Genomic DNA, 14,825 nt, shown 5'->3' with positions numbered 1-14,825 from the left:
AGGGTGAGGGGAGAGGGTGGGGTTATGACCCACTTGACAGTTAAGGAAACTGAGGCTCAGAAAGGTTTAGTAGGGCCCCTAGACCTCTTACCCAGTGAGCGGCAAAGCACCGTTGTCACGAGCACGCATCGAACCACCGGAAACTCGGGAGGGGCGGGAAGGGCAGAGCAGGAGAGGTGGCTGCCAAGTGCCGAGGGAAAGAGAAGCACCTGGAGGCCAGGCTGGGTCCCAGTCCCGGAGGCCAGGCTCGGTCTGCCCTGTCCCATCCCCAACAGGCTTCCGTTTTCCCGTGGGACGCTCTGTTGAGGCGACAGCTACCTCCTCCGGGGCCATCCAGTCTGAAGCTGAAGCGCTGCGCCCACGGGGGCCTCTGCCCACAGGAGCCAATGGACGTGGCAGGCCCTGGCCGCACCGTCCTCTGGGACAGGGTCAGCGTGACCTGGGGACCCTGTGCGGACAGTGACACGGGGACTTGACCATTGGCAGCCAACCCGTCGTGGAGCAACAGCGTCCTTCCCCAAGCAGAAGGCACCCACGCGCGCGCGGTCGGTGATAAGTATTCCGGCCCACGCCTGGGAAACCCCCGGCGGCGGCAGCCGGGCAGGGTCACCCGGGTTCTATTAGCTCAATTAATGAGGAGGAGATAAGGCTAAGATCCCGCGCGGCGGGCGGGCGGCGCAGCGCTGGAGTAATGGAGTTATTAACCTCAGTCAGCGCTGCATCCCGCTGCTGATTCCAACTCCATTTCCTAGCTCAGGCCTCCATTAATGGGCTGTTTATCACCCCTAATCCGCACGGGGATCAGCGGCGGAAATGGGGGAGCTTCCTGGGACGACTGAGTGGTGATGAGAGAGAGGGAGGGAGGCAAGAGATCCTCTCTCGTTTGCATTTTAATTTTCCTTTGGTCCCTCTGCCGTCCTCTTAAGACATGGTAGCATCCTTCTTGCTTTGGGAGACGTTAGCGATGGCAAAGCCATTACCCAAGGGGTTCACTGTGTTGCCCCGAAAACACAGTGTCATGGGGAACTAAGCCGCAAGGAGCATGTAAATCCAAGCAGAGCGCCCGGGCCTGTAAACTGTACGGGCCTGGGGTTTGCTGGCGGAACGAACCACAGCCGCACGGTCGAAACGTAGCACAGTCGCAACCAAGGAGCCAAACCAGCACTCGGAGAATAACTGACCCCGCCACTGAATGCCCCGAGGGCGGTTTCCCCGCCCACCGGACTCTGCGAGGTCTGGACAAACGGGAGGTTTTGTCTATATCTATTTCGGGGTCACCTCCAATGCCACGGCTGCGGGGAGAGGAGGGAACTATCCTCCCCAATTCCAACCCCCCGGGCGTCTAAGTGTCTTCCGAAGACAGGAAAAGTAAACAGATTCCTATCAGAGAAAAATATTTTAAGTAGCGGTAAGTGATTTGAACCGACACATAATGAGTTGCTGTGGCAAATACTGACGGCCACCCCTTCAGAGTATGACTGTATTTGCCATCTTAGCCTCTTTTTCATGTTACAGGAGTTCAGAATCACATGCGTGATGACCGCAATAACAGACGAACCGGCAACGCCCGAGTTTGGGGCCTGAGTGTGGGACTGGCTGTGTGAGGTCCGGCCAGAAGGCGAACCACGCCCGACACGTGGACAGGGGGCCCGCCAGGAGGAGCCAGCTCGGCCCGAGTCCTGGTGGCGCTTTCCGGTTATGGATTGCGGGCACACAGACCCCGGTCACTCTGCACAGCAGGAGGGCTGTCCTGGTAAAGGGCAGAGGTCAGTGCTCCATGTGGCAGAGAAGAAAACAGAGAGAATGTAGCTTTTCAAGCCATTTGGGGAGCAGGGATAAGTGCTAAGCGCTGGCGCTGCAGGAAGGATACAAAGTAACAGAGCAAAGAGCTGGGCTCAGGCCTGGGCTCTTCCAGAAAGGATACAAAGTAACAGAGCAAAGAGCTGGGCTCAGGCCTGGGCTCTTCCACCTGGCCCCAGGCAAGGGACACAGCTGCTCCCAGCCCAGGTTTACTGAGCAAACCTTCGAGGGGCTTTTCAATGAGGAGAAGGAGGATGGCTGAAGGTCAGAGGGCTCGGCAGGGGCGAAGTGCCTCGGAGACACACCTAGGGACTGGGCACAACCGGACAGAGCGCCTCAGGGAGGAGAGGAGGAAGGTATTCCTGCCAGCGCCAGGGCAGCCTGCAGGACCGCCAGCGCTTGTTGGAAGGCCCCCACCCCCACCCCTAGGAAATCTGAGCGGCTCCCAGGCCCGCTGACCTGCAGGGGCCACCTGGCCCTGACTTTGTCAGCCTGGGTCCCCTCCGTGGCTCTACCCTCTGCTCCCTGGAGGAAAGGCTGTGCCTTTGGCAAAAACCAGAGACACACCTGGCATCAACTGGGAGCCAAATGCAGTGCGAGGACACCTATCACTGCTTTCCCAGGGACGACCAAACCCCCTCGGGGCTCCTCTGGATGTGGGACACACAACTGTCGAGTTTAAGAAATAATAATAAATAAAAAATTAAAAACTGCCACACTGAGCGGTTTCCAACTTGCACAAAATGACCTGGGACACAAACTAGATCTCCGTCTTTGGTGATTTCTTCATAGTCCCCAAATTTAGTCCAATGAACAGAGGGAGAAATGGTACAGGAGACAACGCTAATAAAATCCTGCCGCCATCCTGCTGAATTCCATTGCCACTGGCTCAGCCAGGCTCCCCCCTTGTCCCCCCCTCCCAGGGATTTCTGAGACGCAGCAGCAGCTCTGACCTGGGACCCAGGCCTTGCCTGCAGCCAGGGGGGGCAGGTTCAAGGCCATGGCTTGCCGGCCCGTCCCTGCAGCACCGAGGGGAACCTGCAGCCGGCACAGGAAAGAGTCTGGCTGGTACCCCGCCAACCTCCCATCCATCAGCGCCCTACACTCCCTCTCTGCAGTGAACATTAATTTGAAAAGGAAATACCTGCTGCAAACTTGCAGCGTGAAATGAATGGTTTCACGGCCGTGCAGAGGGCAGGCTTCTGGATGCAGCCTTGCCTGGTTCTTGGTTTCTTTCCTATCTCCCTTTCTGTTTTATTTTTTTTAACTGTTACTATTACATTTTAACAAACTTTATAGCCCATTTTATTTGTTCTCAAATAAGTTTTCCTCCTTCTTTTCCACACATCAATTACTTGGTTCATCTCCCTCTCCGTGTGATGTCGGACTCCCAAGATTGATGCCGCCCGGCGGGGTATAATTTAGTATTATGCGCCACGGGTCTGTGAGGTAGGAGTCAGGCAAAACATTGCATTTGAACACCAACCCTTTATTAGCTCTAGGAAGAGATTTATATCTGACAAGGAGACAATAACTTTGTTTTCTGATAAGCCAAGGAGGTCTATTTCTGTGTCCAATGCACAGAGCAGCTTGCCCTTCCCAATAATTCTATTTACTAGTGTGAATATACTCTAATAATAAAATTGATATATATGTAAATTTATTTTAATCTCATTTCATTGAACCCTCCTAAAAATAAAAAAAAAAGAGCCCTTGTGGATGGCTTTCATATCTGAATGATAGGCTTCTGCTGTGGTCCCAGATTGACGTCGGGGCTGTAATTCCGGGGAGACTCCCCCGGCGCGGAACCAGCCCCGCCCGCCTGCTCCCCACCCCCGGGCCCGGCCCAGGGCCAGGTGGGCTCCCTGCTGAATATTTCTCCTTCCTTAGCCTTTGTCTGGACTTGAAGGTTGACGACGAAAATTACTCCCTGAATTAGTTGTAAAAATGTTTAACGGAAAGCAAAGCTGGGGAAACGGAACCGGCGGAGACGGGAAGGAGGGAAAGAAACACACCGTGGGCGACGGGTGTCGCCCAAGGGGGTCGGACGGGCCGCGACCGAATCCACGCCGCCCGGGCCGGAGGGTCAGGCCAATGACACTGGCACGATTCACTGCGCCTTTAGAAACCGATTTTCCCCGCGGTGATCAGAGACGTGTCCCCTCGCAGGCTGGCCCGAGTGGGAGCCGCGGCTCCTCCCGCCGGCTCTGCAGCGAGCGCCCTGGCCCCCCGCGGGTCTCGCAGGCCCGGTCCGAGCAGAGGGCCAGTAAACACAGCGGGCTTTGCCCCTCGGGGCTCAGAAACGCTGATTCTGTCCCCCACGTGTCACTGACCCGCCCTGGCCTTTCTTTTAAGTGACTGTTCCCCATTTTCCCGATGCCCTGCCTCTTCTGGTGGAGGGTGAGCTCACACACAAGCTAACCTCTGACACGTCACCGGAGACCCGAGGGGGAAACAGCCTCACGGCGCCGCGGTCCCTGGGAACGCCCGGGCAGGTGGGCGAGAGGACAGGATGGGCAGCCTCCCGCTGGGCCCCTGGCCCTAGACTTGGGCAGACCTTTCAGTCTCCCGGCAGGAAGCCCCCAGCCCCAACTCCAGGGATATAAATAAGACAGAGTTTCGGGGACCCCAACCTGGCCGGATAATGTGCCCCGACCGGGAATCGCTGACTGTGGGCTCAACCCTGGTGGGGGGTGTGGGAGGCAGTCGGTCAATGACTCTCATCACTGATGTTTCTCTCTCCCTCTCCCTTCCTCTCTCTCTGAAATCAATAAAATATATTTTTAAAAAAAAGACAAGAAAAGTTGAGATAAAAAAGGGGATGAAAGGCAGCTGACAAAGTTAAGGGGGGAAAAAAACTAAGGGAAACGTAAGAGCGTCGTACGAATGGAAAACAAACCAGAAACAACGGGAAATAAGTAGGACAGAAAATCAAGTCACGGTGAGGGACAGACGTGCGGGAACAACACAGAAAGGGTGAAGCTACGGACAGAGGGGAGCGCGGCCCGCACGTCGGGGTCCCCCTGTATGCGGACGCCGTAACCGAGGCGACCCCGGGAGAACATTCTGGGGAAGTGTGTGCGGGGCGGGGGGAGCGCCCCTCCCGGCCGGGAAAGCCTGACATTCCCGCGGCCTCGAGGCTCCGTCCCAGACGGTGGGCGAGAGGGAGGAATGCGCCCCAAGAATTCTTTACTTTGCTGGATGCTTACAAATAAAGGTGACAGAAAGGCTCACATAAGCAGGGACTTAGGAAGTTCTGCATGTCTGTCCGCCCCTGAGGACAACTCCAAAGCCGCTCCCCTGGCCAGGCACACGGGGCCCCGCTCCCGGGGGCCCCTCAGCTCCCCAGGCCCACAGCCGCCATCCGGACACCGGGAGCCCCGTTTCCAACGAGAACGCTCTCGGCTCCTCGCCGCCTCCTCAGCGTCTCTGCCACACCAGGGGACGGCGGCCGCCTCCCCGGCCAGAGCCCTCCCGGACTGAAAGCCTTCGGGTGCTTTCGCCGGGTGGCCCTCGGTTATTTCCACAGTTCACAGCTGAAGGAGTTCAGGCCCCGCGAGGGGACAGCGCCGGGACTGGAGCCTCAGCCGCAGTCCCCGTTCCCTGGGCGAGCAGGCGGTGGGGGGGGTCCGGGCACGGGACCCGCCCGGGGAAGCCGCGAAGGCTGGGAGCTGGGCGCTGTCAGCGGGCCGTGAGCCGGGCGGCCCCGGCGGGCGGGCTCACCTGTTGGGCGCGTAGCCCACGCTGCTCAGCATGTAGGCCTGGTCCAGGTCCCGCGGGAAGCCGTGCAGCACCCACCCTTTCTGGAGGCAGTCGTACTGGTTCAGGCGCTGGGCCAGCACCTTCATGATGATGCTGTCGGGCACTGCGGAGGAAGGACGGGGTCAGTCACCCTGCCGTCCTGGGCACCTCTCCCCCAACAGGAACGTGAGGGAGAATCTGCGGCCCATGGGCTTCTCGACTTGACTTGACCGTGAACTGAACTGGTAGAGTCGGGTGTCGGTGGACAAGACCGAGGGTGCCCTTTCCCGGGTCCCTCCGTTGTCCCAGTGACGGGAAGAATGTGGCTGCCTAAGATGGGTCAAGGGTGACCTTGACCTTGACCTTGACCTTTCCCTGCCCCTCGGTGGCCGGGGGTAGTTCCCAGCCCTCCAGTAACAAGTGGCCGTTTCCCCAGAAGGTCTGCAGCAGGGCTCTTCCCAGACGTGCACCAGGCCCGCCGGGGGCCCTGCGCCCCGCAGGCGGGATCAGTGGGTGCGCGAGGTGCTCTGCTAGCCTGTGGTCCACAGCGACCCGCTCTCCTCTCTGCCCCACTCCCCCACCCCCCGCGATGTAGGGCTCGAATCTCTCAGGGTCTCAGCTCTAGTGATAACTGGAGACTGAAATAAAGTCTCGGGGAGATGAGACAGCGAGAAGTCTCTTGTTTACATTTCACAGTTGACATTTTCCTGAAACCTTTCTCTCTCTTCTCAGATCCATTAAATGTCCTATGTTGCTAATGTACTCCATTCTAGCAATTTGCTCTGCATTGCCTGCACTTTACACTCATTTTTGCAGAAATACTTGGTAAATATTACCATGTTTGCTGTGAACGCGGGCCCCACGAGAGCTGGCTCCGGGAGCTGTAGCGCGGAGGGAGGTGTGGGGGCGGCCTCTCTGGAGATGCTGGTCCCCGCCTTCCGGCACCCGTGGGTCAGGCAGGCGACCCCGCTGCACACGCCTGAAGCCTCCCCACGCGTCCCCAGGCTGGCAGCCAGTAAACTCGGGGCGAGCGGTGCAGACAAACCTCTGCTGTCTCCCTCGGCCACGGCATCCCGGTGACCACCCGTCACCAGAGTCAGAACCTGTTCTAAGCCGTACGCATTTCCCCGAATTTGATTTTCTTGTGCCTTTCAGCCCTTCTCTCCCAGTCCCCAGGAAGGAGCAGAAAAGGGGCTTCGCCCTAATGAGAACTTTGGCTCTGTAACGTGAATGAGAGGGCACACAGCTAATCCTGTCTCTTCTCCTGCTTAAACCGGCAGTGGCTCCCCAGTGCCCGGGGGTAAGAGCCGCCCCCTCCCCCATGGCCAACAAGCTCCGGCTCTGAAGCTCCGACTCCTGCCTCCCAGCCAGGTGACCCCCCATCTTCGCCTCCTCTCGAACGCACAGCCCCTCCACCCAGGCCGTCCCTGCCAGGCCTTGCCAGGGGCCAGCCTTTGGACTCGGCCTCCCCCGAGGACGGCCCCCACCTGGGGCAGCCCTGTGCCTCGCCTCACTGTCGCTGGCACCCTTGGCATTAACCCTAGTTTTCTGTGTAACATCTGCCTCTCGCGAAAGACGGGGTTCCATGAGGACAGAGGACCAGCGCCTGGCACTGTGCCTGGCACGTGCTAGGCGCTCAGTAAACGCTCTTTGGATGAGTGAATAGCACCTTTTTCAAACACCAGGAGGCGTTTCGGCTCCTTAAGCGCTTGTGTGCATAGAACAGAAACTCGGTTCTCCTGAGCGCGGGATCGGCCCCCTGCGACGGGAAACACCGCGGAGCCCGCCCCTCAGTGGCCCTTCCTCTGCACCCGAGCCCGCCCGCAAGCTACACAGGCATCACGGGGACACGCGTGGACGTCCGGAACTTGTTCCAAAATGACCTTGGTGGGAGGGGTCTTGCTGCTGTTCCTGGACACGGGGAGGCCACGCACTCTCGTGGGTTCGTTACACTGGGGGCGGGTCCATGTGGGTGCCCTGTCCTTTTTAAACAATGTGTAAAGCCTTCCATTTAAAAAGTGGTTTGTTTTTTAAAGGGAACTATTTAAATGCCTAAAGATGGAGTCTCCTCAGAAGGCCACGCTGTGGGGACAGCCGGGCGCTGGTGGGGACTGTGTCCTTCCGTAACTGCGCCTGCTCCGGAAACCGCCCAGATCTGCCTCTTGGGCAATCCTGAGAAAGCGGCCCGGCCCCTCGCTCGAGGCCGTTGCCTCTGCCCCTCAGTCAAGGTCGAATATCGATAACTCTGAGCATGGGGCCTCGAGGGGCTGCGAGGCTCAGGGGCTCCACAGTCCTCTCCCAGCAGAGAAGCCTCTGCGGATCATAGGGGTCTCCCGGTGTCCCCCCTGGGGGTCGGGGCCGAGGCGAAGGGGACCAGGAACCCCGGGGGGACCTGCCTCCCTCGAGGCCGCCAACCCTGCCGGGGGGCGCCCCCCAGCTGTGGGGGCAGCTCAAGGCAGGGGCCCGGAGACCCTGCCCGGGGCCTGCTTCCCGAGCCCACAGACTCTCCTGCTCCTGGGGGGCTCTCTGCTCTGCGCCCACGTTCCCTGCAGGCTGCTGGCTCGTTTCCGCAGCCACACGTGGTCTGACCAGCCTGTGGACGTTTAAAGCGGCCGGATGCCGCTGCCCACCCCCCTTCACTCTCTGCTCAGCCAGGTGCAACTTCAGGGAGGCCCTGTCTCTCCAGTAAGTCAGGGGCCTCGGGCTCCATGTGTCTTTACAGTTCACATCTCAGCCACGGGCTGCTTCTCCTGTCAGCCCCAAGTCTAGAATGTGCAAGACATGCGCATCCACGACTTTATGAGGCCACGCCGTGTTTCGGGTCTTTTTTTGTTCTTAAGATCTTCCATTGACCTCGAGGTAATTAAAGTCTCAGTCCATTTGTTTTCTGCCAGTGTGGTATGCTTGGCATAAGGGTTGACGGCAGGCACAGGTGAGAGGCGCCCAGGCCTCACAGGGATCCTGCCAGGTCCCTAGAGCCACCCAGGACACCTGCCCCCCCTTCCCCCGTCTTCAACCCGAGGATCTCAGCTTAAAGGCGCCGGTCCCCATCCAGTGTGAGCGGGGCCACCCTGAGATGGCGGGACGGGACTGTGGTTCTTTCTGGGCACAGGTCTGGCTCCATCCTCAGCCTAGTCCCCTCTGAAAGCTGACGTGGAGTTAGGAGGGCCCAGCTCGGGGCCTCCCGGTGGCTGGGAGCCCAGGGCCGGGACGGGAGGGGGCCTCCTGCAGGCCGGCCTGGCGCCTTCCGGCTGCTCCACGCTGCCACCTGCTGTCCGTCTGCGCTCCTGCACTCCGCCCACCAGCCAGGGCCCCCGAGCTGGGGCTCAGCTGGGGCCCAAGGGGAACAGGCTGCTGGAACGGGCCCCAAAAGGCTAGGACAGAAGTGGAGAAAAGGGAACGGCTCCCTCAGCCAGTGCCGGAAGGCAGAACAGACCCCGGGTTGACTGACAGACCCAGAGTAAGTGGCTCAACCCTCCCACCCCCCAGGGCAAGTCACAATAAAGCTGGGCGCCTCACCACACACCCCTGCACACCCCCTGCACACGCACCCCTACAGCACACACGCTACACAGCCACTGCACAGTCTATCCACACATGCACACGCACACGCACACACCCTGAGGCTGTCCCTGTAACTGCTCTCCTTTTTCAGGGTCTCAGGAATGAAGGTAAGGGGGACATCATGGAAGACAGAACTTTCTTATCCCCCCGCCCCGCCTGGAGGGGCCCAGGACTGTGAAGGAGGGAGAGGGTTGCTCGTCCTGTTTCCACCTCGTGCATGCTGATGCTTGGAAGAAATGGGGCTCCCCCCTCACTCTCTTCCCCAGAATGTTGGGGGCTTGGCCCAGGACACGGGTTGGACCTTTTGGGTCCCCAACTTACTACCACTGTAATTCAAGAAAAGCTGTTTCTGGGAGACTCCCCTCCCCTCCCCCCTCCCCTCCCCCCCCCCCCCAGTGCTGGTTCCCGCCCTGCCAGCCCTCCCCCAGCCAGAACCGGAAACCACGAAACCCCAGGGCCTCCCGAGGACCTGCCACGCCACCAGCGCCTGGAGGGCGGGAGCTGCGGCCTCGGTGACGCAGGTTGTTTGTTATTTACTGCCGCCTGCTGGTGGGTCGTGGGTACTGCGCCCCACAGGAGCACAAACCCATAACCAGCGTTTCTAAACCCTCCAAGTCACTGAGGAGAAATCGGCTGTTCCAAGTGGCTGCGCCCTGCAGTTCTTGGAGGGGGGGGAGCAAACCCTTGGACCTAGCCTGTCCCCTTGTTAAACTCCAGTCGCCTGCTCCAGACAAGCTCTGTCTGCAGGCCTGGGCTCCCAGGCACACGATGGAGCAGGCGCCTGCTGAGGCCCCGTAGGTTTTAAGAGTCTATGTTCTAACATCTCTATTGCGTAACAATAACATTTCAACCTGCTTGGCAGACAGTGGTGCCGGGAAATAACTTTCTGAATATTAGATTTTTTTCAAGTCTAGAAAAGTACATTATCCCCAGGCTCCTACCAATTAGGGGCCTATTCACGCTGTCCATCCCTTGAGAGCCGCTGCCCCTTCCTGTCACTTTCTGTCACTCCCCCTCTGTCACGTCCGCTCGGGCACAGGGCGCAGGCAGGATGGAGGTGCCCGCAGGTGATGGGGGCGCTGCAGTCGCCAGGCAGGGCCCTCCAACAGCAGGTGCCAGTCTGTCTCGAGCAAGGCTTCAGACGGGACCATTTAAACACAGACATTCTCCTATAAACAAACAGCACTTCACTTAGCAAATTAACCAGACTTTTAGTAAAAATGCTCACCCTCACCGTGTGTAATGATTTGATAATTAGTTCGTCTGATCTGAAAACACATTTTTCCGTCTTTCAGTGGGATGTGAAAGTGAAAACGGGAATATGAGAGGAGGCTGCCAGCCTGTCCAGGACAGGGCGCCGCCGGAGGGCAGGTGTCCAGTCACTGTCCACTGCAGGTGTCGGGTTTAAGGACACGATTCTCCTTCGTTGTGATGGATCTGGGACTCAGAACGAGTTATTGCCCCCACATCTCAAGGGCAGTGAGAACAAACACTACCTACCGCCCACCTGATCTCTGAGGAGAAAACCAGCAACTGCTGGGAAGCGGGGAGCAGCCACGGGCCCAGTTTTCTGGGATGGAAAAGACACGACGGTGTATTCACTTAACAAGCATGTGCTGCCGGGCTCACTGTGAGCTCGGCTCTGTTCTAAGCGTATATTTGTTCTCATACAAGTACTAATTCATGTGATCCTCACAACAACCCCATTTTACAGATTAGGACACTGAGGCACAGAGAGAGGAAGCAACTTGCTCAAGGCCACACAGCTAGTAGGCAGTGGGGCCCAGATTTAGGGCAGATGACCTAGCTCAGGGCCATCTGCCTGATCTCTGCTCCCCACTGGCCTTTCAGGGAAAGGGGCAGTGTGAACCATGCCCCCCACTCTGCAGGCCACTCACAGCGGGCCCTTGGACAAGTCACTTCAACTCCCACCTGGGGTTCCTTCCTCTTTAAAAGAGAACTGGACACAGGTCTCTGAGCTACTGGCGAGCCCCTATGTGGCAGCATGAAGTCATGCGGTCCCCAGCTCCTCGGGTCCGCAAGGCTGTCTGTCTGCCTCAGCGCAGCCACAAGATGCAGCCAATCTGAGCAAAACCGAGCCACTCATTCCCACCTTCCCCTGCAAGGAAGATCGGGGATGCCCTGGTCCTGCTGATCTGGGCTGGTCCTACTGACTAGCCTGACGGACAAGATCCAGGATCGGGCAGGAGCCTCGCAGCTGATCCACCCTCCACCCAACCACCACCGCCGCCCTGGACTCCCCAGGGTGCTGGTTTCCCCAGAACCAGGTGGGAAGGCTGGTCCTGCCCATGCTGGCCACTGGGAGGGGCTGTCTGGGTGAGAGACGTCCGGCCAGCCCCAGCGCTGCCAAGCATCACCCCTGTCACCAGGCTTGGGAATGGAGGCTCCATCTAGGACACAGCGGCCTCAGCAGATGCAACAGGGGAAGAGCCAGGAGCCAAGCCGACACCAGAGCTGAGGACCAGACAGGGCGCTGGAGGAGCAGCCCAGGCCTCCCGCTCGTCTAGCCGCGCCAACCGAGGCCCACGTTGGGGCGGGGCGCACTCGAGCCCTCTCTGCGCGTCCTGCTGGATCCTGACCTATGAAATCAGGAGCATAATCAGATAGTTGTCATTTTATGCCCGTAAACCGTAGAGTTTCTGTGATAGAGAATTGGGGCACCAGAGGTGTGAAAAACCGGGCCTTTGCCAGTTCCTGGTGACCACAGGGACCAGACACCCAATGCCAGCAGCAGTCACAGGAAAATAATAAAATATTTTAAAATTCCACATAGAAACATGTGTGTGTAGCTACTGGGTCTCACTGCTACTACCTGTCACTCGTATAATTGCTAGTAACAGTAACAGCAACAGCAACAGCAACAGCAACAGCAACAGTAACAGCAACAGCAACAGCAACAGCAACAGTAACAGCAACAGCAGGCAGCCAATCCGCGGCCCTGCTGTGCCGCGCCCTGTGCTGGACTTTTATAGACACAATGTCACCTTCCACACAGAACACACCCATGACTCCAAGGCCACGAAGGGCTCCCCTTGCGGGTGACGACCTGGCTCGCCCACGGGCGCACAGCTGGGAGGCGGCAGAGGCAGAACTGGCATCAAGGGAGCAACTCAGAGCCCAAACCTGTAGCTGCTGCTCCCTTGACTGTCAAGGAGCGACGGCAGCTGGCCACCTGCAGACACCCGCCAGGCTGCCTGCTGCCTTCTACCACCTGCTGTCCCACTGTCCCTCCAAGATGAGGGGGTGTCCTACCCAGAATGCAGGCGTCAGGGAAGCTCCCGCCCAGCTGCCGTGGGGCTCCTGCCTGGGAGGCGAGGTCCATCTCACCTCCCAGGAACCCGACCGTGACCCCAGGTGGGGCAGTGCGACCGGGTTCTGGAGGGTAAATCAGATGTGCGCATGGAGGCGGGAGGCGCAGAGGGCAAAGGAGTCTCCTGCTCGCCTTCCGCCTCCCCGGGTCCCACAGGATGGCTGCGGGGAGGGTGGAAGGGACTGGATGGGACAGGCACCTCCCTTTATGCTCTATATGGGTCCCTCCCCTCCCCACCTTGCGTGTCCCTCCGCCTGCCAGTCCACCTCCCCACCACATTCCCACCTTCGCCCCCCACGGTCCCCTCACTCAGAGCCGCGTGGACAGGTGCGGAGCTGCAGGGTGTGGGCCGCACGCCCCCCCGTCGGTCACAGCTGTGCCACATTCCCTGTGGGGAAGCCTCAGCGCCGCCTGCTAGCTGACAAACCCCAGCCACTCTCACATCCCTGATCCGTTTCAGGGACACAGCCACCGTCCGAAACACAGGGGCTGCAGAAGGTCACCAGGCCCCGCTCACAGCCCACGAGAAAGAGCCGGTGTCAGGGACAGTCCCCGAGGGAAGGGGCTTCAAGCCGCACCTGCCGTGGGTGTGAGAGGAGCCCTGGGCGGCTGCACGGGAGGCCTCACGGCTGGAGGAGGCGGCTCGGGCCCCGGGGTCCAGCCTGTCGCAGCCGATTTCACAGCTGAGTGGGCGGGAGGCCACAGGGGCTGCCGTGGGGGGAAGGATTCCAGAGGCTCTGGTCAGCGGGAGGACGCCACGCGCTCGGGCTCACCCTAGGCCTGCGGAGGCGCGGGCTCTGCCTCACCTCGTCTTGTGACCTGGGAGCCCGGCACAGGGCGAGGGCCCTGGGCACACCCGGTGCAGCAGGCACAGCCGGTGACACAGCCCCCGCCCAGCTGGGGAGAAAGGATTTCACTGACCCGGAGCATGAGTGCATTGAGGGCCCCTCGCTGCCTCAGTTTCCCCACTGGTCTGGCCATTGAACAAAAGCTTTGTGGCCTCTATGGTGACAGACCTTTTAATGATGCAGGTGAAGCATCATTTTGACGATACAGAAGCAGTAGAGATGAAAGTCTAGTTTTAAAAACACAAGGAGCTGGGCCCTCTGGGGGCACGAAGCTGCTGACACACGGGGCGCTGACCCCCTCCTCTGTCCGTCCTCGTGAACGGGCCCCTCGGCCACGGCCCCGCCGCTGGAAGACTCCACCCGCTTTCCAGGAGGAAACCTTTGTAGCGGTCCCGGCGGAGGAGCCAGAAGTTTGACTTGAAACAAGGAGCCACTTCAAAAGCACTGTCGGGCCGGGTGAGGGTCCATGAAAATGCATCAGCGCCGCGGCCGCGGCCACCCGCCGGCCGCCCTGCAGCGGGGCTCCGGTGGGGCACCCGAGGGACGGGGGACGCGTCTCGGGGAGGGAACAGATAAAACACACGCTGAGCGAGAGAGCAAACGAACGTGCTTATTACCGACTGCTCGGACTGCGTGCGTGTGCGTGCGCGTGTGTGCGTGGGTGCATGTGTGTGCGTGGGTGCGTGTGTGTGTGTGCATGTGTGCGTGCGCATGTGTGTGCGTGCGTGCATGTGTGCGTGTGGGCGTGCACATGTGCGTGTAGAAAAATGAAAGAAAAATGTGGAGTTTTTTTCAGTAATAAAAAGGGAGTAGCACCGCGGGGGCCCCTAAAGCTTGTGAAAAATTAAACTCGACGGATTCAAACTGTCCTATTTCCACTTCAAAAGAGAAGAGGCACTGAGCTCTTCCCAACTTATCTTCAAACGCCCAGCACCCTAGAAAGTTTCTTTAAAAAAATAAAGTCTCCCGTTCCCCCAAGCGCTGCGCCGGTTGCTGTGCCCACCGCCTCTCCCGCTCCTAATTATACCCCTGCGAGTCTATTAATCAGCTGGTAAATAATTCAGAGCGCCGGGCGCGGCCTGCCGCCGCTACAGACGCACGCGGGCTGCTGGAGACGCCGTCCCCCGGGCCTCCGTGGCGGGCGGGGCGCTGCCGGCTCACCGGGCTGTGCTCCGCTTACCTCCTCAGACGGGGAGGTTTACTTTGTCTTTCAACTCAGCAAACCTTTGCAAGTTTTTAACAAAAGCACAAAGCTGGCCTATTGTCAAATCTTTAGTGTGGATTTAGTGATGGGAATATTAATTCCCCCTAAAAAGGAGGCGCTTTGGCTGCACTCTGATCCACGCCTCCCGGGATGCGGAGGCGCAGAAGGCTCTCGAAGACGCTGGTAACCATCCCAGCTTGGGGCTGCCCGGCTGGTTTGTGCCGTGAGGGCTGCGCCGGCCACGGTGGGGTCTCATGACCAGAAAGGGTGCAAATTAGAGTCGACTCTCCCTCAAATCTCCCGCCTCTCCCCCGGCTCTGCTGGGCCGTAAGGGACC

At 59.3% G+C, this 14,825-nt stretch overlaps 1 protein-coding gene across 1 annotated transcript in view; it reads right to left on the bottom strand.

Annotated features, from left to right (window-relative positions):
- Positions 1 to 14,825, bottom strand: part of AK8 (adenylate kinase 8) — a 79,359-nt gene that overhangs the window by 23,711 nt on the left and 40,823 nt on the right. Inside the window, exon 11 of the mRNA XM_087823251.1 lies at positions 5,524 to 5,665. Within this exon, the coding sequence (XP_087679377.1) occupies positions 5,524 to 5,665 (142 nt within the window). The remainder of the gene's footprint in view (positions 1 to 5,523; positions 5,666 to 14,825) is intronic.

The sequence above is a fragment of the Miniopterus natalensis genome, chromosome 12 (genome assembly GCF_054644295.1).
Source record: "Miniopterus natalensis isolate mMinNat1 chromosome 12, mMinNat1.hap1, whole genome shotgun sequence".
NCBI lineage: Eukaryota > Metazoa > Chordata > Mammalia > Chiroptera > Miniopteridae > Miniopterus > Miniopterus natalensis.
This window is presented reverse-complemented; position numbering and strand designations above follow the sequence as displayed.